The following is a 23,053-nucleotide window of genomic DNA, read 5'->3' as shown; positions in this document are numbered from 1 at the left end:
GAAGGTTATGCTGGCAAAAGCTTATATCAATTTCCTGAACGACAAAATGGATACCAGCAAAAGGATTTTTATGCCTGTATAACTGTGTCTACACTTGGGCTTTTGCTGGTATAAAATGTCATAAAAATAAAGTAAGTCACACGCCGAAAAGACATCATTATACGTGCAAAAGTTTTAAGTGGAGACCTGGCCTTACACCACTGCTCTCCTGGCTTGGATGGGTTTAGGCCTTGCCTATACTCAGTATTAGCGCCAGTTCAGCTATCACTGGTTCAGCAGTGCTGCAAACCTCAGTGTGAACAAGGAAAGTTGAATATTGAACCACTTCAATATGCTCCCATTTCAATCAGGGGTAAGATCAAACAGCGTAAATTACAGCTTTCCTTGTCTATTATACCTGGGGTTTGTACCCCTGCAGCTACACTGATTGCTGAATCCTGAATGCAGACAAGCCTTCAGAGTATAGAATGGGAAGGTTGTGTATTAGATATAGGTGCAACACAAGGACTGTTTTTGTTTTTGAAAAACTCTGTTGGCCTACTTTTGATTTTTGCAGGGTCAGTTTCGATCAATTTAGCCAAGGCCCATACAGTATCATAGGGTTTGGATAAAAAGTTCTAGGTTTTTAACTCATCTTTAGGTAAATAAGGTAACTGAGGGTATAAATAAAATATCTGCTGGAGAAGAAGTAGCTAATACTGGTTCAGCTCAGCAAAAACAAGGTGACAACAAAGAAGAGAAGTATCTAGTTGCAAAGTTAAAGCTGTGAAGGTTTGTTTGTTTTGTTTTTCTTTTTCCTTAAAGTGACACACACAAAAAGAATGACCTTCATCGCAAAGATGCATCAGACAACCAGTTGCTATATACAAGCTGGTCAAAAGTGATTTGTTCAAACTCTGCTTTTCCTTATGATATTATATTGATATTTAATAGGAAAATAAAATACATAGACTTTTTGTCATTTGTATGCATACATTTGCAAATTTTCTTACAAAAGAGGACCAAGCACGAAAGTAGGCATTCACAAATTGGATGCCATTTTTTGTGTTAAAATTGGTATCATCTATACATTATCTTACAGTATTAACAATGTCTTTTTTGTTTGTTTGTTTGTTCTACCCATTGGGTAGGATATGTGCATAATATATTCAAGTTATATACAGCACCTTACAAATAAAACTCAGAAGAAGAGACAGACAACTGAAGAAGCACCATTTTAAGTGAGGCACAACAAAGGTGGGAGCATAGGACTTGAGCCAAAGTCCACTGAAATCAGTGGGAGTCTTTCCATTGACTTCAATGAGCTTTGGATCCGGCCCCTCGAGTGCAAGCGGATTCCTATCTGCTCAGACCTGAACACGAGGCCCCTTAGTTGCTTACAAACTACTAACATGCAAACCTCCTCAAAATTATATCGAATATATATGTATATATTTATTTATTTATTAATACCCCTACCACAGCAGACAGACAAGCACAAACTGAGGCGAGAAAGAATGAAGAAAAAGACAGCTCTGTCACCCACGTGATCTGAACACATACCATGTGGTATCAGACAACTCACATAGCAAACCATTTAAAGCAGCAGCAGCAGGAAGACAGCAAAGAAATGAGACACAGGCCTCTCTGGCAGTAAATCACAAACAGGGCGGGGTTCCTTGGGAGGTGGGGGAAGTATTTTTGTTTGTTTCTCTCCGTTTTAAACACAAAAAGGTACAATATTTTAGCACTAAAGTGATGCTAGCTTTGCTTGTATTTATTCTCGAGCTGTAACACAAAATATGCCAAGGCAGAAGTACAGCCAGAAGGAGAGGTTTTGACATTTTCAGTACAAACCAAGCTCAACCTTCCCTGCTTTGCTTTGGGAGCAGAGAAATGTAGAGTGAATGATTGCAAATGAGGTGTTTGTGGCCTTTAAATGTATTAAAGCAAAATATTTGTGGCTGATTTACAAAGCATTAATCAGCTTCTAAATTTTGCATTGGTGCTATTTACTGTTTGGATAAAGCACTTCATCTACATTGAGCCTTGCTTACACATGGAAGGGTTTGCTCAACTGCTGGAAATGGCCCACCTTGATTATCACTACAAAAGGTCCCCCACTCTCCTGCTGGTAATCTCTCATCTTAAGTGATCACTCTCCGTACAGTGTGTATGGTAACACCCATTGTTTCATGTTCTCTATGTATATAAATTTCCCCACCGTATTTTCCACTGAATGCATCCGATGAAGTGAGCTGTAGCTCACGAAAGCTTATGCTCAAATAAATTTGTTAGTCTCTAAGGTGCCACAAGTACTCCTTTTCTTTTTGCGAATACCTATATACTGGCAAATCCCCAGTGGTGGAGATGCAGCTTATACCAGTTCCCCGAATGGAGTATGCTAGACTAGCAAAAGGACTTTTGTGCCACTTGTTTAACTGTATTTACATTTGGGCTTTTGCTGACGTACCTATGTTAGTCAAGGGGGTGGGGATCACATCCCGAGCAACACTGCTATGCCAGCAAAACTGCTAAGTCCAGACCAGGCCTGAGCCAACATTCATAGGTGGGCCTTGGTCTGGATTTTAAAGTGGGACCCTATAACGAGAAGTGTAAATTGTAATTTAAAAAGGAAACATAGCAAGTAAAGAGAAATTAGAACAAAACTCTGAAAGTTCAGCTGAAATGATGTAACTCAGACAAATCCCCACAAGGATTTTTTACATTTGAAATGCTGCTATAAGGGCCCCTATAGATGTTAAACAATTCTATGACAGTGCCTCCTTGGGAGAGGGAGGGGGTTAAAACAAAAGTGAGACATTTGGGGTTAGTTTTGGGGCATGTACATAACGGGAAAGGCCAACCATATTTCACAAGATTCTTACAACAGCCCTTAAATGGAACAGAAAACAAAAGTAACCTAAAGCAAAGCTTCATCTGAGCCAACTCTCAAAAGTGGGTCCCTTGTTAGTACCACATAGGCTTATTAGAGACAATGTGCTTCTGTAGTTTTAAAAATCTGTTTCACTGCAGTAGCTCAGTACAAGCGGTCTCCTGCAGGGCAGTCCCCAAGGTATGAGGACTGCTGTCAAAAGCATCCTAAAGAGGAGAGCTGTTGGATGGAAGATGCACCAGTGCCCCATGTCAGAGTTGGGAACCTGGGCAACTGGTTGAAGCAGGGTACTGTACATTTTCAAAGGGCGAGGGAAGAGAGCAGGTGCTCCTCACACTTTCAACCTTTTGAGTGGTTACCTGCCACTGCCCAGGCATGTAACAGAGCCATGTTCAACAGTAGGATTCAAAATAGTTTACTATAGCAGGAAAGGGACATTTTAAACTGGCTTATGACAGAAAATAAACCCATGCAGCATCCCTGGAAGTTGTTTATAGAATAATAACTAATATCTGGATAACTAGAACAGATAGAGAGAAGGTGTGCACGTCTGTGTTGGCAAACACAACCCACACACACACAAAATGGTCACGTATGGCATGAGTCCCAGGCAGGGCAGCTATGCAAGTTTCTGGGAAAATCCCAAATATCCAAATCCCAATTAATCCTTTTGAACACACCAGCAGGTGTTTTGTTTATTCCTCCTGCTTAAAAGATTTTTAAGAACAATTTTAGAGTGTGTGTATTTTGATTGCTTATTTTCTTGTAGTCCTTGCCTGTAAAGCCAGGTTGCCTTAGTTACCATGAGTGTGCGGGCCTCAGAGTCAGAGAAATGTTAGTTATAAAACATTTTTAAAACCTTCAAACATTTCTCACAAATGCAGGCGTCAGTTTTAAGGTTCCATGACACACTCTCTGTCAGGGCTAGAAATGAATGCTTCCTACAGGAGAACACTAGAAAGCCTGCACTTTGAGTTCTTCACTGGGCTAAAGCTTTTTTCCTAGTGAATTGTGCTATTCTTGCAGCAGTGTAATTTCAATCCCCATTTTCACCCAAGCCACAGTTATGGGAAAAATTTTAGTGGCAGGCTCTTTTTCATTTGACACTAGTAGTTTTGAGATTTGGAACATCAGAAGTAGCTCCAACTGGAATGGATTAGTGGGCAGAATGAAAATGAGGACAAAGGTGCAAAATAAATGCAATTAATTGCACGGTTCCAATTAATTCTATGGTTGCAGAAACAAAAAGAAAGGAAGTTATTCTGTTGATCATGACTGCATACACAGAACATGTGCGTGTTTTCTCACATACAGAGAGTGAACAACGGTGTGGTAAAATGTTATCAGCATGAGTTTGAGTTAGATGCATTCCTCATGAGTGACAAAGCCATGAGTGGGGCGTACAGAAATCATCCCAAACTAATGATGACCAAACCTTCCTATCACATCACAGTATCATGTATTCTCTATATGCCATACATCTTACAGAAATGCTATCTTAAGAATACTTGAGAGAGCTTTTAACATTTTTATTGGGACTATTTTTCATCTCTCATTCATACCTTATAGTCAGGTGCCTCACATACCAGGAGGCCAACTGCGCCGTGCTCAGAAGGAGCCAGGCAAACCTCTAAAAATAGGCTCGAGAGATTTTTCTGTAATTCCAGGGCTAGAAGTGATATGTATCCCACTGGGAAGTTTGTAATCCCCTCTTCCTTTCCTAGCTCTGTAAGACCGCCAGGCAACATACACTGAAGATTAGACATTTTTCTATCTAGAAAAGCTGACACCAGTCCAACAGCTGAAACTTGTCCGGCCTGGGCCTTGGAACAAGGTAATTTTTGGGAGGAATTCTACATTTGAGGGGGAGAGAGGAGGAGGAGGGAATATCTATTTCTGACAGATTAAATTTTTTTAAAGTAACAGCTGTTTGAAGTTGCTCAGAAATGTGGAGTATTTGAATAAATCTTGGGGAAGATAGGTTGTTGGGCAGAGGGCAAGTGAGGCAGTCAGAGGATAAAAACCTCTACATACGTGGTATATTTGTGTGTATTTTATATATAATATACTTACCTGGACACACACACACAAATGAAACATGTATGTGGAGTTTTACCCATGTGATAATCTATAGAACATATATCAATTTAATAGTTTAAAAATTACATTTGGGTGGCTAGGAAGGTTTAGAATACGGTCCTGAGTCTTTTTACAGAGAATCCTCCAGAATTGCTGCGTAGAATTTACCTCCCTTGAGAGAATGCCCATTTTTGAGCCTGAACAGATTGACAGCGACTTCTTGTTTGATATCATTTTTTCTTATTTTCTCTTTCGGAGTTCAGTTCTAACAGTACTGGCGTGTTCTCTGTTCTCTATGAGCAGAAAGAAAGAAAGAGCACTCCTTTGTAATATTGTTGGCAGAATCCACCTCAGAGATTACTAACATTCATTAAGATATAATCAGAATGAAGTCTAAAAATCGCTTTTTGCAGAGTGGAGAAAATGTGTTACTTCTTCTGCAGCGTTTGTAACCCTAGTTCAAGGAAACCTAACAGACCACTTTGGTAGGTGTTTTCTTCTGTATGTGCATGCATCACATCCATCAGTGTTCATGGGAGTTACACCAACACACTGGGACACTAGGATGGAAAGATGGTAAAGGGTTATCCTCAAAGAATATACGTTCCCAAGAGGTGGCTTTGAAGTTAATAGATGTGGCTTTAATGAGATCTGCAGAGCAGTGGGACAGCTTGTATTCAAACTGGTCCAAAGCCCAGGACTGTTCACCTGCCCTTCTCCTGACCCAGTGGTTCCCTGACAGAATGACAATTGATTTCCATTTGTTCTCTGACCTAGATGTCTCAGGGCTGAATAATCCTGATCTAGGCAACAACATACTTCTGCTCACCTTTAATAGCAACAAACTCCCTGAAGTGACTTAAATTGTGGATACTGCCTGTGGCCTAAACCTGCAGGTCATCTGTAAATTCCTAATTCCAAGATGTATTACTCCCAGAAACTATAAAAGGCAAGAGCTATAATCGACAGACAGCTAGTCAGTCATCCCATAAACATCTGTGCTGGGGGCTGCGCTAAATCCAGTCTCCTACTTCTCTCTTCAAATATAGCTACATAAATAAAAAGGGTTCACTTTGCATTACCAGGGACAATTCAGATCAAGAAACAAGCAGATTCTGATCAGTTATAAATGGGGCTGTCTGTTCAGAATATAGTTATTCCAATATTCATCAAGCTAGAATAGTACAAAGTCACCTCACTAAGGAAGTTATCTATACAGAGACCCATAAAATGAACACACACATGCATACACACACGCTGTTTTGGCATTAAAACTCTGCATAGATCAAAGATTCGCTTCAGTAATCAATGTTTCAATCAAGCCCTGTAGTATGTAGAAGTCACACAGAAATCCAATCTCCAGCAATCGGAACAGGTGCTGTACAATACAGTACTTTTCTGCAGTGCATTTGATGCACTCGTTGGTTGCTGCTGTTAACAAAGCACTAGGCTTAAGACCATAGAAAAAGTGAGACCTTACAGTGAAAACTCTACTACACATATATATTAGGAATATTACAACTAAGACTCTAAAGATTCTTTTTTTCTTTTAAAGTCCATTTCCAAAATGCATTTTAAGTGCATGTTGTGCTTTTTCTGTGTGCTCTTGAAGTCACTACCACCATTGTTCAATTGACTTCCAAAACTTACATTAGCTTCGGCACAGAAGCTAACCACGGAAAGAAAGCAAAACCCTAAGCAACATTCGTCAGGCAGACACATATCTTCCAATTACTTTGAGACCAGAATTACAAAAATAGGGCCAGATCCTACACACAAACACACACATGTGAGTAATCTTTACCCATGTGCCTAGTCTCATTGGGCTCAATGGGATTACGTGCATGAGTAAGGGTTTGTGGGATCAGGCCCATACGAAAAGGCTAATGGCTTACAGTGAGATTAACCAGGGTTTCCAAGTCACTTCCAATGGTTTTCTAATGCTGCAGAAACCATTGCCAATATCACTAGCACTGTAAAAAGTATCACATGTGTTGCAGAAACTGCATAGGAGGGGGTATGGTTACTGATGTCCACTTGCGTAAACAGGATTAGCATAAAATTCTCCAGTACAGAATTTAAACAGAAATTGGACAGTAAATGCACAAGAAAGAGTCACATATTTTAACTGCATTCTGGGGGGACGGGACAGAACCACCTTGCATTTTTAAACAATTTATTGCATAATGTCAGGATATGTGACTAAATATATTTCAGGCTACACTGAAGACAACATCTCTAAAACCTTACGTATTAACGATACTGCATTGTGAAAAGGAGAAAAAAAATTACAGTGCTTTGTTAATAATTAATATAAATTAGTATATCTGGGATTTTGTTTTGCTTTTAATGAAACAAATGGTCTAAACTGTATAATAGCTAAAACAACCTAAGTGATGTGAAATGCTGGAATTTCATGTTTGCTTACTTCCATCCAAAAGTCTCCAAGACACTTCATTGATGCACTGTCATTTTAATGCAAATTACTGCAAAGATAATAACATGTTAAGTGTCCCTGTATTGCCTGATTATGTAAGTCAATAGGTGTTAGGCTAAATTCAACAATCCCCTGTCAGTGACAAATACCAGGTGGGGCAAACTCCTCCAGATTACTCCTGGGGTCTAATCATTATTCCACAGGTTTTGAAAAGACAACATATAGAAGAACTTCACGTAAAACAGTTCCCTCATATATATATTTTTTAAAACATTAAGATAGTGCAACTTTTTAAAACACATTTTTCACAACACAAATTAACTCCTTGCATTCATCTAATTTCTCAACTTTACACCTTGGCACACAAAACAGGAATTTTGATTCATATAAAAAAAATTCCACACCTTGGGAAAAAAAAGCAAACTGGCCGATTCTTCCCCCATTTACCTAGCAAAACTTTCTTCTCATTTTCTTCTTTCTGCCATTCAGTTAATATAAAACAGGCTGTACAAGCCTAATTTCTGTGCTAAGTTTCCTTTTAGAATTAAATAATTCAAATAGTTTATTTAAAAAAAATAATATATATTTTCCCCCAAAACACTGCTCATGGCCAAACTGAATGGAAGTTTGTATTATCTCAATCCACTTTGCATGCAATTCCCCTGAAATGAATCAGAACGAACTGGTTTGCACGTTTGGTTTTACTACATTGTACCACGTGTAACTTAACAACATTGTGCACAGGAATGTGGGAATTTTCCTCCACATTCCTGTTTGATTCTCTTGTCTTCAGTTCAAGTGCACCTGGGAAAGTAACTTAGACAAGGTTTCCTGGTTTCCTGTCTTTGCCTTTAATAGGGACTATTGTGCTCTCTGAATTGTTCTGCTGAAACTGAAGTCTGCTCCCCCTCTGTGATGAAGGAGGCGCATTGTTGTGCTGGTGATGGAAAAAAGAGGAGCCTGGATAATTACCCATGACCTCACTGTATGTTGGGGGTGGTCCTTCCATCCTTCCATTACTGCTATAGTTGGTTGCACTTATGCCCGAATTGCTGCTTGGTGGGCATGGGCCCCCATTGTACGTTGAAATGTCTATCAAGTCACTGTCAAAAATGGTTCTGTTGGGTGGAGCCCTGACAGACTCTCGATTGAGTTCCATCTGCTGTTCTGGGTCCCGGAGCTGCAGCGTGCATGGCCCTTGGTATGGTGGTGGCTCTTCTCCATCAGAGAGGGAGATGGTCGGAGGAAGGTCAATCTCATGCTGCATGTAAGGGTAGGTTGGCTGGAAGCGACTGAAACGGTCCCGCTGCATGAATGATGGAGCGGTAAACCTGTCCCTGGACCTTGGGGCATACATGATCTGAAAAGGTAAGAGGGAGCTGTGAATCCACTTCCAAGCATCACCCAGCAAAACATTATGGGTATTAATTAGTTATCAAGGGCCAACAAAGAGAAAATGGTCACTGCCGCAGGGAGTTGACAAGTTAGCTCAGACACAGATTAAACAAGTCAGATGCACACAGTCACAGGCATGATTGCAGCTCATGGAGACATACCCAAGATAGCTTTAATCTAGCTAGTTTGGGCACCAGAGCAATGAAGCTTCAGCAGCACTTGCTGCAGCACGGACTATACAAGCCTGCCCGGAGCCCTGGATAATTACTTGCACTGCTAGCCTGTGCTGAAACTCATACTGCTGCAGCTTCACTATTCTGGTACCTGAGATAGCTAGACAAAGCTAGCTCGGGGATATCTACACAAGCTGCAATTGCACCCTATGATTGCAGCATGGAGACACACGCCCAACAGTGGTAGTGTGAGTTGGAGGTGGGGTAAAGATCCAGAAGAAGTAATTTGTGAATGGCTTTAAAAATGAAGAGGGTTCCCTAAAGGGTTTTAATCCCCCACCTCCTTGTCAAGTTATAAAAATGTTCACCCAGGGTGGGGGGCGAAGAGATTCTACTCCTTTAAAGATAAAACATTCCAGAAAAGTTATTTCTGTTTCCACCCCCGAAATAAATTAGTTGCGAACCTAAGAAAATATCCCAACATTGATTTTTGGCCAATGAGAGCCTTTCTTCCTACACAGATTAAAATCTTGCTTTGTAGAGGAATCCAGATGGTCATTTTAACTGAATTGAAAAATGTTCAAGACATCTCACACTCTCACCATGAGAAAACGTCACCTTTTTCCTTCGACCTCAATGCTTAGCCAGGGTCCAAATCCCTTGCTCCAGTGCAGAATCCTATTGATTTCATAGAGATCATGCGTGGACTTACAATTTAAAGACAATGATTCACATTATCTAGTCAATAGAAGTTGTGGGCACCCAGAACCTCTCGGACCTAAAGTTATTAAATTATTATTTTACTCTTTTGATCTAAATTTAAAAGACTTCATTAACCAACTTGTAGGCAAGTCAACCAAACAATGTTTTTTGAGGGAGGTGAAATATATGTTAGAAGCAGTAAAGCAAATCATTGAAAGTTACCAAGAAATTAAACATTACCTCTGAAGCACCTTGTCGTGACACTGAGCTGTCTGAAGGCCACAAGCACCCTTCCTAGCAGGAGAAAGAAAACAGAGGAGAATATTAACTTCTTGCATAATTTTTATTTCAACTTAAGACAACTTTTCAGAACAATCAGCTTTCATCAGTTGGTTACATTCATCAAAAGAAGCATTATTAAAAAGTAACCTATCACTTCTTTTGCTGTTGAAATCTGAACCCAGAACTCAGCCAAAACCACAGAGAGCAAACATAAGTGCGACATTCAAACTAAACCATCTTTAAAATTTGCTTTTTTCCATTTAGTACAAGCTTGCACATTCGCCTGTTTTCCTGGAATTTCACGTGACTTTCCTTACCTTTCTTGCAATACTATGGGCTACTGCACAAGACCCAAATGGTCCCCAACAGAATCTAACATTCATGATCTCATTGGTTAGTCTCTCTCTCTCTCTCCACATACACTCTTCCCCCATGAAATAATATTCTGAGGATCTCTTTGGCCAACCCAAGGGTAGAGTAGTGTACAAGTATGACCATTGGGGGTAAGCAAGGTTTCACCCACCCATTTCCATTCCTCAATCCCTATCCTCAGCCATCTCCCTGCTAAGGATTTTCTTTCTTATGCTACTAATGCATTTTTGACACTTTAGAACATTAAGGGCAGAATGAAAGCACGAACAAAACATAAGAAAATGTCAATAAGGGAAAAAAGCTTAAGGTATATTGTTATTTCATTACATTTTTCTTTTCAGAGCAGCAATAACTACCTTAATGGCTTTATTTCACTTGAAACTATCACAGCTGAAAGGAATACAGCTTTAAGATAAATCCAAAAGGGACAAGAGAAGCTGTAAAGCACAGAAATTCAGTCGAAATGTGGCAAAATAAAAATGTTATTTCTACGAAGTAATTGGCTTTGCTGAAGCATCTCCATTATGATAACTTTCTTGGAACTAAGTCAATTCTGTCATGATACAAATATAAGAAATGCCAGTAACAGGAAAAAGCCATTTTTCCCCTTTGGGTTTATTGTAAATTTCACCTTCCTGCTTTTTCACCATGCCCCTCAATCCTCCTCTATGTAGAAATCCCTGGAGCTCATTTACATACTCTCTTCTTCAGTTCATTCCCTGGTAATTTACAGCACGTTTATTCACTTTGCAGGAGCTGTTCTGCCTCAGTTTCCCATTGCTCATTTTGAGCCTTTTCCAATGTGAGAAATGTGTACCTGCTTTCCTAATCCCTACAAGAAAGAAAGAAAGAAAGAAAGAAAGAAAGAAAGAAAGAAAGAAAGAAAGAAAGAAAGAAAGAAAGAAAGAGCACTGGCAGATAGTTTGAATAGTGAGGGGGAACTGTGTCAGGGAAGAAGGGGTAAGACAAGGATAGTCTCCTGGGCTAGCACACAGCAGTGAGTCATGTTCCTTCTACACCCACGGCTGAATAAGGGCTTATCTACAGGGGAAGTTATACCAGTATAAGGTAAGGTATGAATTTACACTGGTATAACTATAGTGGTTCATTCTTATTGTATTTTTCCAGTTTAGCATATATCGTTTTGCAAGCATTTTAAGCCAAATCGGAAAAGTCCACTCTTATCCAGAATAAGAGTGTCCATGCAGTGCAGGGAATTATACTAGTATAACTTGTATTAATTTATCTGCACCAATATAATTATACTGATACGACTTTTCCATGTAGACAAGCCCTAAGGCTAATCACATGGATGCAGGGAGAAAGTGAGAAGGATGTTAGTAAATTTGCACTGCAATCCGCAGCTATTCCATGTGTAAGAACCTCCTGGAGAAGCAGAAAGAGATATGCTGCCCCACAAGAACCATTAGAAACAAATTTTGTGACATTGAACAAACAAAATGCAAAAAAGGAGGAAAGGTGCCAAAATGGGAAAAGGGGAAGAGAACAGAAAAAAGTGAAAAAGATAGAAATGAGAATGGGGGAGGGGAGGAAAAATGAGAGAGAGAAAGAACAAGAGAGAAATAAATGGATGTGTACAGTCTTCTTTATAATTTTATTAGATTTTATATATTTGAAAGATATTGTAAGGTTTTGCAAACAAAAATCTTTTGTATTTAATATCAAGCACTGAATGCTTCTCACCCCTCTTATTAAGTACACTTCAGTTTGTTAGGTTCTCGCTCTTACAGTGGGGGATGAGGGGTTGGATGCGGATTTCCTAAATTAATTAAACTTTTTTTAGTTTAAAATGTAGGGCTTAATATACTTACATGCTTTGCTGCATCAGGAACTGAGATGCCATAAATGTTGTTTGGGCTTTTCCCGTCACTCTAAAAAGAAACTCTTATCTCCATTATGAAAGGAGACATGTATTTGGCCAAAGACAGTTCTGGCTGCACAGGTATCTGATACGAAGTTAGATCTTTTCAGCCACTTTGCCATCCTTGAAATTATTTAATCTATCAAAGGGAACATGTTAAAGAAGTTTTTCCTTATACTCTCCTTACCCCCATACTTGTGGATTTCACCTGATAGCCAGCAGTTGAAGAGTGCAGACGAGTTCTCACTCTCAGCTACTGGCTGCCAGCCAGAGATCTCCTTTATCTCCTTTCCTGGAATCTGAAGTTGCACCATTTAAAATAAGATAAAGATTTTATAGTATTGTATTTGTAGTCTCTCACTCTCTCTTGCTATTTCTCTATCAATCAATATACTGAGATATAGTAATTCAATACTAAAAAAAAAAAAAATCTATGGCTCTTACCTTATTTTCACTCATCAGTTGATCACTAGGTATAAACAATAACTACTTTCCCTTTCCGAATAATTCACCAGTTATTTTTTTTAAATAAAGGAGTTGTGATTTTTAGACTTAAATAAAGCAGTGGATGCCTCTCAGTCCTGGCACTAGCTCCTGCTACTCCACCAGCCAAGACTCAGCTCCATGTTGCTGACTGGGGTGGGAAGAGTTAGCTATAAGAAGTTTGCCTCCAGAGGGACTGCCTCCTGGCTCAGTTCTTTTATCATGTGTTGCTAGGTTGGGCTATGGCATTTGTGACTCTTAGGATGTTGTGGGGTTTGAATATTCTAACTAAAGGGATGCTGTTCAATGATGTTTTTAAAAGATGTGGTTTCTACATTAATTATTATGCTATCAAGGCATAGCTGGGAGAGTATGCTCCCTTAAATTTTTCTCCCTAGTATGGTAGATGATGGGCATTGCCGAACTGGGCTTCAAGATATATACTTAGGAAGAACAATCTCATGTATTGAGCCCTACATTTGATTCTTTTCAAAGAGTATTAGATTTTGGGATGGAAGATGATATGTCTCTTCATGCTAAACTAATAATTAAAAAATATTAGAAGTAAAAACCTTAGCATTCCAGCTAGGTCTTCTCATGGGTATATTCCTGCTTTTGGTACTAATTTATGGAGAGAAGCTTTAGATTTAGGTCCTGAAAGAATAATGGCAGTTGATAAAGCTTATTGTATTCACACTAAAAGGTCTTAAAGTAAAGATAATAGTCAAGGTTTAGAGCTTGTGATATTGCATATGCTTCATAAAATAATTTCCTTGTTTTGTATTTCACAAAGAGATTTATCAGGCAGGTGACTTTTCAAAGCCATTTTTACATATTTTGTTTCCTGATGCCTCCAAAGTCGCCCAGCTTCCTCAGTTTAAAGTCAACAAATCAACAAATAGGGAGTGGAGGGGAGGAATTTGTTGGAAGAGGTGCAATGTCGTCAATATTTTTAATTAAACCAAGGTAAATTAGAAGCACAAAATTATGATTAATAAAAATTCAGAGACTACAATGAAGCAAAAATATCTGACTGGCTCCACATTTCAAAAAGGAATATTTCTAGTGAGACTGAAGAAAAACTCCCTTTAAACTCATCGACATTCTCAACCAATTGCATCAACTCCTCTGTCACTTTGGAAACTTCTGAAGGATTTTTGTTTCTGTTTTGTTGGTGGGGTTTTTATTAGTTTGTTTGCCAGTTATCGCTGGGACTGCAGAAATTCTATATTTACTCTGGGTTTGCTTCGATATCATTGAAATAGACTATCCCCCTATACCCCACTTTTAAGTTTCCGGGCTGATCTGTCTGAGATATTCTCTTTCTGTCATGCATTATGGGTGTTTCCCAATTACGCAGCAAGTCTGGCAGACAACCGGAACTAGAACCCTGATTTCAGTTCAGTACTGTACTTTCTCATGGCTTATCATCACTACCCTTGGATGCCAGTGAAAGTTTGCTCCATCGGGTATAGCTAATGCTGTTCCCTTCAATGCACATGACATGAGGGCACTGGGATGGACTTGCCTCCATTAGCAAAGAGCGTGGGAGAGAGAAATAGGAGTTTAAATTAGGAGAAGAAACCCAAGCAAAAAGGCCTCAGGCTGGAAGCCCCCACCATTACCCCAAAGTCTAGAGCCATGTTCCCAGCAGAGTATATTTTGAAAATGTTGTGTTAGTATGCTTACAGTAGAAAGGCATATCATATGTACAGACAATCGTGACCGCTGATAAGTCAAAGCACTCCTTTCTTTCTGAAACTAAGGCTGTGTCTACACTGTGCACCTCACAACAGCCTGGTTTTATGGTGCGCAGTGTGGCCACTCTTTGTCGTCAAGAGAGAGCTCTCCCGGAGACAAAATAAAACCACACCCCCAACGAGGGGCAGTAGCTTCGGTGCTGGGAGAGCATCTCCCACTGCCACAGCGCTGTCCATACCAGAACTTTTTGTCATTAAAAGTTTTGTCGTTCAGGGGTGTGTTTTTCACACCCCTGAGCGACAAAAGTTTTAACAACGGAAGTGCAGTTTAGAGATGGCCTAAGATTCCTATTCCTTCTGCCCACCTAAACTGTGCAGCCACACTTTTTGCAGATTAAATTTTTCTGAGTGTAGTTTTTAATTTTGACCCTAGGTGGCAGTAACTGGTTGCAGTTAGAGCCTCAGTCTGACTGTTTTTAGGGTTAGCCAACACACACTAGTTCTCGCCACAATCTATTTCTTCTTTAGAGGCACAGACTGTCATATTTCTTAATGATCAGCAACACTTCCCCTTTACAACATAAGCAAAACAAAACTTGTATGCCCCAGTAGAACAAGCAAACATTACAGCAAGATTTCTCTCTCCCTTAGAAATCCTGTTTCCTAAGTGCAAGCACAGTGATGGTGTTTTGCACAAGGCTGTGCAATGACAAAGAGACAGGGTACTGGGATGGTAAGGGGAAAATTAATCAGGGAAAGAACTGCATTTATACTTGTCTTCTGACTAGCTACAGCTAGCAGAAATAATGACCATGAATACACTTAAAGCTTTTACATCCTTGGACTTCACTGTACAAGCATTAGCTAACCTTCAAGTTGTCCCTTAATGTGAGTGAATATTATTATCCTCACTTTGCATTTGAAGAATAAGAAATGACTTCCTCAAGGCCCCTCACTGAGTCAGTGGCAGATTAGAATCCAGGAGTTCCTTGCTCCTTGACCCTGGACTATGCTGCCCCCATTAAAGGAGATGCTGTGCCTTTATTAGGGTAGGCTTCAAACAACAATGGCCAGAACACTCCAACAAATGAGTAACTTTTTAAACACACTGTGGTGGCTTTATGTTTACTCGTATCACAAAATCACCAAACAATTTCCCATAACTGGCTATCTCTGCTTATCAACTCATGGGCTAGAGCCCTCTTTCGGACAGTGGGACCGGAGAAGGTGGCATACAAGACCCAGTTCCTTCCACCTTATGGATGAGGGAGAAAGGCAACTCAGACCAATTCAAATCAGAGTCCCTTCTGGCAGTACATTTTGAGGAGAAGCATAGATGAGCCAATCCCCCTGCACTCCAGCAGCAATCAGAGAGCAAAGGCAATACATGTCCAATTCCCTCCTGACAACTGGGATACTGCAAACTGCAAGGCTAACCCTGCGCACAAGGGTTAATAAAGAGGGCAATGAGGGTGAAAATATTGCTATGCTCTGGTGATAAAGTTATAGCATTGGCACTTATTTCTTGTGGCTGTTATCTGGGAACTTATTCCCACTGGGTTTCTTTTATTTCTAAAGTTAAAATAATGGAAGGAAAAATAGGTAATGCTGGGCTGCCAGCAGTGGATAGAACTAGTAATGCTAATGCAATAAAAAAAGGAAATACAATTTAAAGGGGATCAATCGAAGCCAAAGTTCAACATCACCAAGCCAATCCCTGGAATTTTCATATTATTTAACAGTTCCTTTTGTTGTTGCCATCGTCATGCCACACAGGCAAGGACTGCTGTTTGTTGCTTTTCTCCTGAATTGCCTGTTCCAGCTAAATTCAGGAAGAGCACAGTACTTTCACAACTGCTTTCCTGGAATAGTATCTCAGAGTACCAGATAGGCATTATCAATATACATACTACTGAAAGCTGGCTGACTGTAACAGAGATCCCTCTCACAGAGATTGGAAGCAGCGATGCTGGGGCCAATCATTTGCGAGTGTCTTGCATGGTGCATGTCTCCTATGGCATTCTGCAAGGGATTTTTTTTGCTGCCAGGAGTGGGCCTGGGGCAGTGAAAGTGTTCAGAACTCTTTACATGTTCATTTTAGATCAGTGGTGCAGAGAGAGAGAGAGAAATCACCACTGGAATGTCAGAAGTTTGCAAAATGTCCTCTCACATGTCATTTTCAAAATCAACTTTCTCCCAATGTCCCCACTGACAATGCTGCTTATTCCACTATGGGTTAACCACCAGAGGGGAACATTTATATTTAGTTCCTGGCCTTGCAGATAGGAGAGTAGGGTTGCCACCCTGAGCCAGTGTCTCTAGTTACATTCTCATGGAATCATTTTGATTTACCAAGAAGGCTGAAATTTCAATTCTCACAGGACATTGATCCACTATTCTCTGTTCCATAATTTAGATCCAAAAAGATGTCAGCTGCACCTTAGGCTGGTGTACCCCTAAAAGGCCACCATACAGCTGTGTTCTGAGAATCCCTGAACTGCTGATAGAAGCAGTTAGCAGCACATGAGATGTTACAGAGTATGAAGCTGGCTGATGGCACTCTGCTAGCGAAACAGCATTGAGCCTGCTCCTGGCTGTGTGAGCACTAATTTCGTTCCCACAGGATGGTACACACTATAACATTTGCCTTCCCACTCAGTTGCCTTTATATACTTTAGCTACTTCACCTTTGATTTTGTATTCAAGCACTGCTTATTCCTCTATGGGTTGACCAGCAGGGGGCAACATTTAATGTTTTGTTAACCATAATGTCTGTACAATTAAGTACTACCTTGCCGTTTTAGGTCACCTGTACAATACAAATCCAACCATGTCAGGGAGCCCATTTACAACATGGCTGTCCCTCAACACAGTATAACCCTGCAGCATAGGCGGGATCTAACTCTGTCCCTAAAATCGTATGAAAGCTTGTGTTATTTCTATTATGATTTGAAGTCATGGTTAGGTTCCATCTACACTGAAGAACAGTGTTTTTAGCCACCCTGGTAGATAGCAAGACTGGTTATGTAGTAGAACCTTAAACATCTGCCTGAAGCAAAACTGCTATGGAAAAATCACATATCTGTGAGTCTGGTTTAGATACATGTGATGTTTTCAGCACCTTAAATCAAGACAATTTAAAAATTAAGGCGAGTAGAGGAAAGGCTGGAGAAGAGTAAGACAAAAGAAAAGAAAGCAGAGAATTGATGGGTACACAGGAAAGCGCATTTCAGCTTGAACACTGAGACACAGTCAGTTATTAGCATGTTCTTTTAAAGAGTCACTGACATTTTCAGGACTAGTCCCTTTTTGCCCTTTGAAAAGCCGGGCTTGTCAGCAGTGACAACTCTTGTGATCTTATTGCAAACCTTGTGATATTTGGTGTTATTTTTAATGCCCAACTGCATGAATCAAGAGATTGTACGAGAATTCCAATTAAAAAAATACGTAAGTTTCTGGCCCTCAAGTTTGCAAAGGAAATCTTGAAAACATGAAGCAAGTGCATTCTCTCTGTAAAGACTTCAAAATCAGAAGGCAAATAAAAATAACCCAAAATGTATTTTTTAAAAAAAGATCCAATGACTTTTAAGCCAGTCTCATGATTTTTAAACACCTGAGGCTGACAATACCAGAAGGAGGAATTTTAATCTGTTAATTTCAATCGTTTTTTTTTTTTTTTGGAAAGACATGAATAAAACACATGAGCTATCTGGGTTTCCAGTCTTTGTGGCACCATAAACCTGTGTGATCTAGCTACAGTTCAGACATTAGCAGCACCAGGTCTGGTTGTGATAAAAGGAGCAAACCTAAGACTTATGCAAATATGAACTCATATGAAAATCCTGTCAGAGCTGTCCAGTGTATAGAATTCAAATTAAAACAAAAGGGGCTAAGATTCTGCCTGCAGTTACATCTGTGCAGTCTCAATGAAGTTAATAGGATTGCCTGGATGTAAGGAAGCAACAGCAGAAACTGGACAAAGTTCACTGAAACAGAGAAATGACCACTTGTATTTTATTTTTAAAAGTAATTCTTCTATGAAAATACTGAACTGCCACTCTTTTCAGTTACTGCTGCTCAGAAACAGCAAAGGGCTGAGCCAGAGTGATGTGCACTTCCTTTAGCAATTAGTAGTCAATAAGTATTCTAAATCCGTTCTCTGTCTGAATACCTTCATCATCAATTGAAAGAGAACAAGACCTGCAAAATACTTAAAGGGACACTGCCAGATTGAAAACCTATATACAGAATTAAAAAAAAAAAAATCTACGTGACTTCTGTTACTTTTCATCATTTTTGAAGCCGTTTATTTACCTTGTGCATTTCACACTGTTTAGACAATGAAAACAGACTACTCATTTTCCAAGTTGGTTCACACAATAGTGCATTTTCTGGTTTTCATGAACTGGCACAACCCTTCACTGCCTGGACTGTGAACATTGCAGGGGAATGTTTATTGCTTTTAATGTAACTGTTTCTATTGGAAATTCTTTCCAGTTTTATAGACATGTGCCTAAGGATACGTCTGCACTACAGTATAAGCCCATGGTTAGTAGAACTCAAGTTAGCAGACCCCGGGTTTGTTAACCTAGTGCTTGAGCATCCATATTCATTTGTAACTCCAGGTCAGGAACTGTTAAACTCTGGATCCCAACCTGGGGCTCCAGCATTTACAGTGCATTATGTGGACCGGTGTCCAACCACCCATATCCCAGATTTCCTAGTGCCCTTCCAAAATATGGCTGCTCTAGCCCTTTGTTTGTGGTGCAGTGTGGAAAAACTTGACTGTCCAGAGAACAAAGGAAGTCGGCCCAGGGGATTGGGGGATACTTTTGGCGGATTCCTAGAGCATGAAGCTAGTGGGGCTGTGTCTATACTGCAAAGCAACAGGGCTTGAACCCTGGGTCCCAGCTTGACTCAGACCCTCCACCGCCGTGGGGTCCTCAGACTTTGGGTCCGAGATCTGGGTTAGTGCCATTTGTGTGTAGATGGAAGGGAGTTTAGGCTTGAGCCTCAGTTTGAATCCCAGGCTTAGATTGCAACATAGACATACCGCAAGTGTTTGCAGGATCAACCTTGGATCTGATCCAAAGCCCAAGGAAGTCAATGGGAATGTTTCTGTTGACTCAGTGAGCTTTGGATCAGGCCTTAGTTAGGGACCATCCCAGTAGCATCACCTGTTGTGCCCTACAAAAATGGAAAAATCATTTGAAGTAAAGTTCTTGGCTGAATAGAAACCCAAATGAACAATAGTGATGGCAACCCCATCCCAGAGAGTTTCTTAATTCTTCCCAGCTACTGGACTGGGATTATCATTATTTAAAAGGGTACCATCAAACAGAAATTTAGTTATTATTTTAAAAATGAGTTAAAAATTGTTTCAGGCATGATACCTGCTCCTCTCTCTGCAGTACCAAATTAAATTTTCTTATTTACAAAAAGATGTTTTTCTCTCCATAGTTCCTATGACCAAGACCCACTCAAACAACAGGGGATATTGACTATAAAAGGGAAATCTTGAAATGGACTATTGTATGCATTTGACAGCACTCTGCATTAAAACAAGGGGGAGATAAAAAATATTTCTTAACCTCCTCTAGTTATTTCAGGGGTACTTCTAGCAATTGTAGGTAAACAATCATACTTCTGTCTGAAAAAGTTTAAATTCATGGTGTCCATTTAAGAAAAATCCTCAAGTTAGTCTAAATGATTTCTCCAGACAGTAAGAAGTATGTGAGCGAAAAGTTTTAAGACCTCTGATTTTGTTTTAACCCCGTTAGAATACAATATTCTGGAGGTACCTTGGGAGAGGGAACGTCTACATCATTTACTCTCAATAAGACAGTTTCTCTCCTCCTTCTCTTAGGTGCAAGAACAAATAGATCCCCCAGATACCAACAGAATGTAGGTGGTCTGTAAAGAAGAACTCCAGGGACTATAAGTTTGCCATATTTTGCACTGTGTCTTTCAGGACTACGTTGTCATCTCATGACACTAACATTGTAATGTGTGTGTTGGCAGGGAATATATTTTGAGATGCTTACAGCATCTGTTTGCCTAGGCTATAGGATATAAAATAGCCCCCTCAGAACCAAAATCATCTGCAAAAAAATAAAGAATGCAATTTGTCCTACCAAAGAAGAATTTACTAGGGACTTACTACATTGTTTTAAAATGACACCGTGAGTGAGAGGGCCAGGTGGAACAGTGGGTCAATGCTGACTTAGGTCACCCGTTTGATAGCGTCAAGCTTAGTCCCCATTCACCTACAAATACAAAATCACTACACAAGTTGAGACAGTGTCTCTCTCTGCTCAGAAGAGGCCCATCACCAGAACAGCAGGGGCTGGTACTGGTGGGGAGTGAGAATGCTGGCACTGTGTCTAACCCTAACTAGCATAATTCATCCGTCATTTCCATAAGTACTAACTTCACTCAAAAACATAAAACTGGGACTTTATACAAGTTTTTTCCCTTTGGATCAAATGTATAATCATGTTACAAACAGATGTAAAAAAGAAGCAAGTTCTTGGGTGGCTCAGTCGGTTGGAAAGGAGATACACCTCTAGTCAGTGGTTTGAAACCAGCCCAATGCAGTAGTGGTTGAAAGTCATCATCATCTGATGGACACTGGATGTTCAATGGGCATGTGAAATAAGGTTGTGGTTTCAACCCAGTTCCTAAGGGGGTATGATGTCTTTATCACAAAAACTATCATCATAAATGGCATTCTTGCTGCCAACCTGAGCTGAAAGAGCTCAATGGGCACAGGTAGCGAGCTCTCCTTTCACCATTAGGAGGTGCTCTAGAAGACAGAAGAGAGACCTTAGGGTTACATGTGGGACCTTTCGTCTAAGCATCAAACTCTTGGCATAAAATTCTAGCCCCACTGAAGTCAAAGGAGTTTTGCCATTGCCTTTAATGGACACCGGAAACATGAGGGGCATTAGTAGGGACTGCCTGCAACATCTCTGGACCCTCGATGGCACGGCTGCCACATGTGCTGCAACTGTGAAAATGACATTAAACAGAACAAGGGGGAAAGGGAGAACCCAGAGGAACTACAAAAAGGCATTTACTCAGTTACTGAGCCCCACCAATGTCACGACTCTCCCCAATTGGGGGATATATCATTTTCCTGATTTAAGACATTTGTTTGATGCCTTTCCCCCCTCCAGATAGCAGAGACAAGCCTGGGAATGGAAGGGAATTAGCTGAGAGAAAAATGTCAGGCTTTTCACATTCTCCCCAGTAGCTGGTAAGGAGCTAATGCTGCTGCTGCTGCCTCTGCTGTATCTATTCTAAGGATAAACAGGAAATGACAAATCTTCCCAGGTCATCACTGCAACACCTTCCATATGGTGAAAATTTACTAAAAACATGCAGTAGAAGCAGTAGTCAGGGCTTTCACATTCTGGCACCACCAGACAAATATGAAGCACGAAAAAGCTGCTATATAAAACAGAGCAGTGCCTAAAAACAGCCGTGCAGTGAAATTCTAAAATCGTGCACTGATTCTTTTTTTCATTAATACACACAATGGCAAAAAAACTAACTCACTAACAGAGAATGATAAAACTGACGCCAGAAGTTTTTTGCATGGCTGCCTATAATCAGAACTTCATATATCTTTAAGCCCTGAAAGAGACCAACATGAAAGAGGAGGAGGAGGATGGGATGAAGGGGGTTGGACTTACCGGCTGCAAAGTTTCTTCCTGCCTCCTGTTTTGGCTCTGTCGGTTGATGAAAGAGCGTGTTGAGAGTTTGTAATGGTTCAAAAGGCAGATGATCACTATCACCATAACAGTTATCACCACGATTATAATGATTATCTGAACAAACTCCAGTTCAGCTGAAACAATAAAAGGGAGAAAAACCATCAGCCTGGACACAGAACATTTGTTTTCCACAACAATACTCTGCAAACATTCAGTGTCTCACGACAATTGTCTCAAGCTATTTATTGATGGCCATTTTTAAATTAATTAAAACATCAGTTTTGTCAAGAACTCTGCACCCCAACCAGAATGCAGAGAGCACATTTAAGCACTAACAGAGTTTAGGCCATTGAGTAGCTGCAAATCAAAGGTTAAGAGACACTTCATGATGCACTCTCACCGCAGCCTCCACAAAGGTAATTCTTCCCGAAGAAGAAGGCGGCACAGTCCTTTGGAGTGATCCCAGTGGGAAAGGCTATTTTTATTAACATCCTACAGTGTGAGGACAATCCTGGGATCTCCAGCAGGATCAGAGTTGATACTGCAGAGAGAGGAATCAAGACTTTGTTTCCCGTATCTCAGCCATGCTAACAATTTGCAGCTGATAGAACGTAACTGAAAGAGTTAAAGGAAAGCCTCGATCTGCGAACTCGTATGAAAACTACAAAGTGCCTGGTCTTTGGTAGGATTTTACCTTGAGTTACTGAGTTCTGGTACCTCAAACTAATGCAAAGTCCAGCATGGTTAAAAATGAAAGCTAGCACAGACACAATTGAGAAAATGATGCTATTTATAATGTAAACATTACAAACTCTGCCATTTTGGCAAACTACTATCTTGTACCACTAAAAAATTGTTATTTAGAGGCAAAAATTTCCCTCACTTACACCTATGCAACCCCACTGGCTTTACTGGAGCAGCATGGGTGTGTCTAAGGGAAGAATTTGCCCTTCGG

At 40.2% G+C, this 23,053-nt stretch overlaps 1 protein-coding gene across 3 annotated transcripts in view; it reads right to left on the bottom strand.

Moving 5' to 3' along the window:
* Positions 1-1,005: 1,005 nt before the first annotated feature.
* LDLRAD4 (low density lipoprotein receptor class A domain containing 4) overlaps positions 1,006-23,053 on the bottom strand; it is a 435,520-nt gene continuing 413,472 nt past the window's right edge. For all 3 annotated transcript variants that reach the window (XM_084619586.1, XM_084619587.1, XM_084619588.1), the window contains 3 exons: positions 22,078-22,232; positions 9,902-9,955; positions 1,006-8,751 (listed from right to left, as the gene is read on the bottom strand). In XM_084619586.1, coding sequence (XP_084475712.1) covers positions 8,209-8,751; positions 9,902-9,955; positions 22,078-22,232 — 752 coding nt within the window. In that variant the 3' untranslated portion in view covers positions 1,006-8,208. The remainder of the gene's footprint in view (positions 8,752-9,901; positions 9,956-22,077; positions 22,233-23,053) is intronic.

This window comes from Lepidochelys olivacea (genome assembly GCF_965140295.1).
Source record: "Lepidochelys olivacea isolate rLepOli2 genome assembly, chromosome: 2".
Lineage (NCBI taxonomy): Eukaryota > Metazoa > Chordata > Testudines > Cheloniidae > Lepidochelys > Lepidochelys olivacea.
Note: the sequence above shows the minus strand (reverse complement) of the source record. Positions and strands in the feature narration are given on the sequence as shown.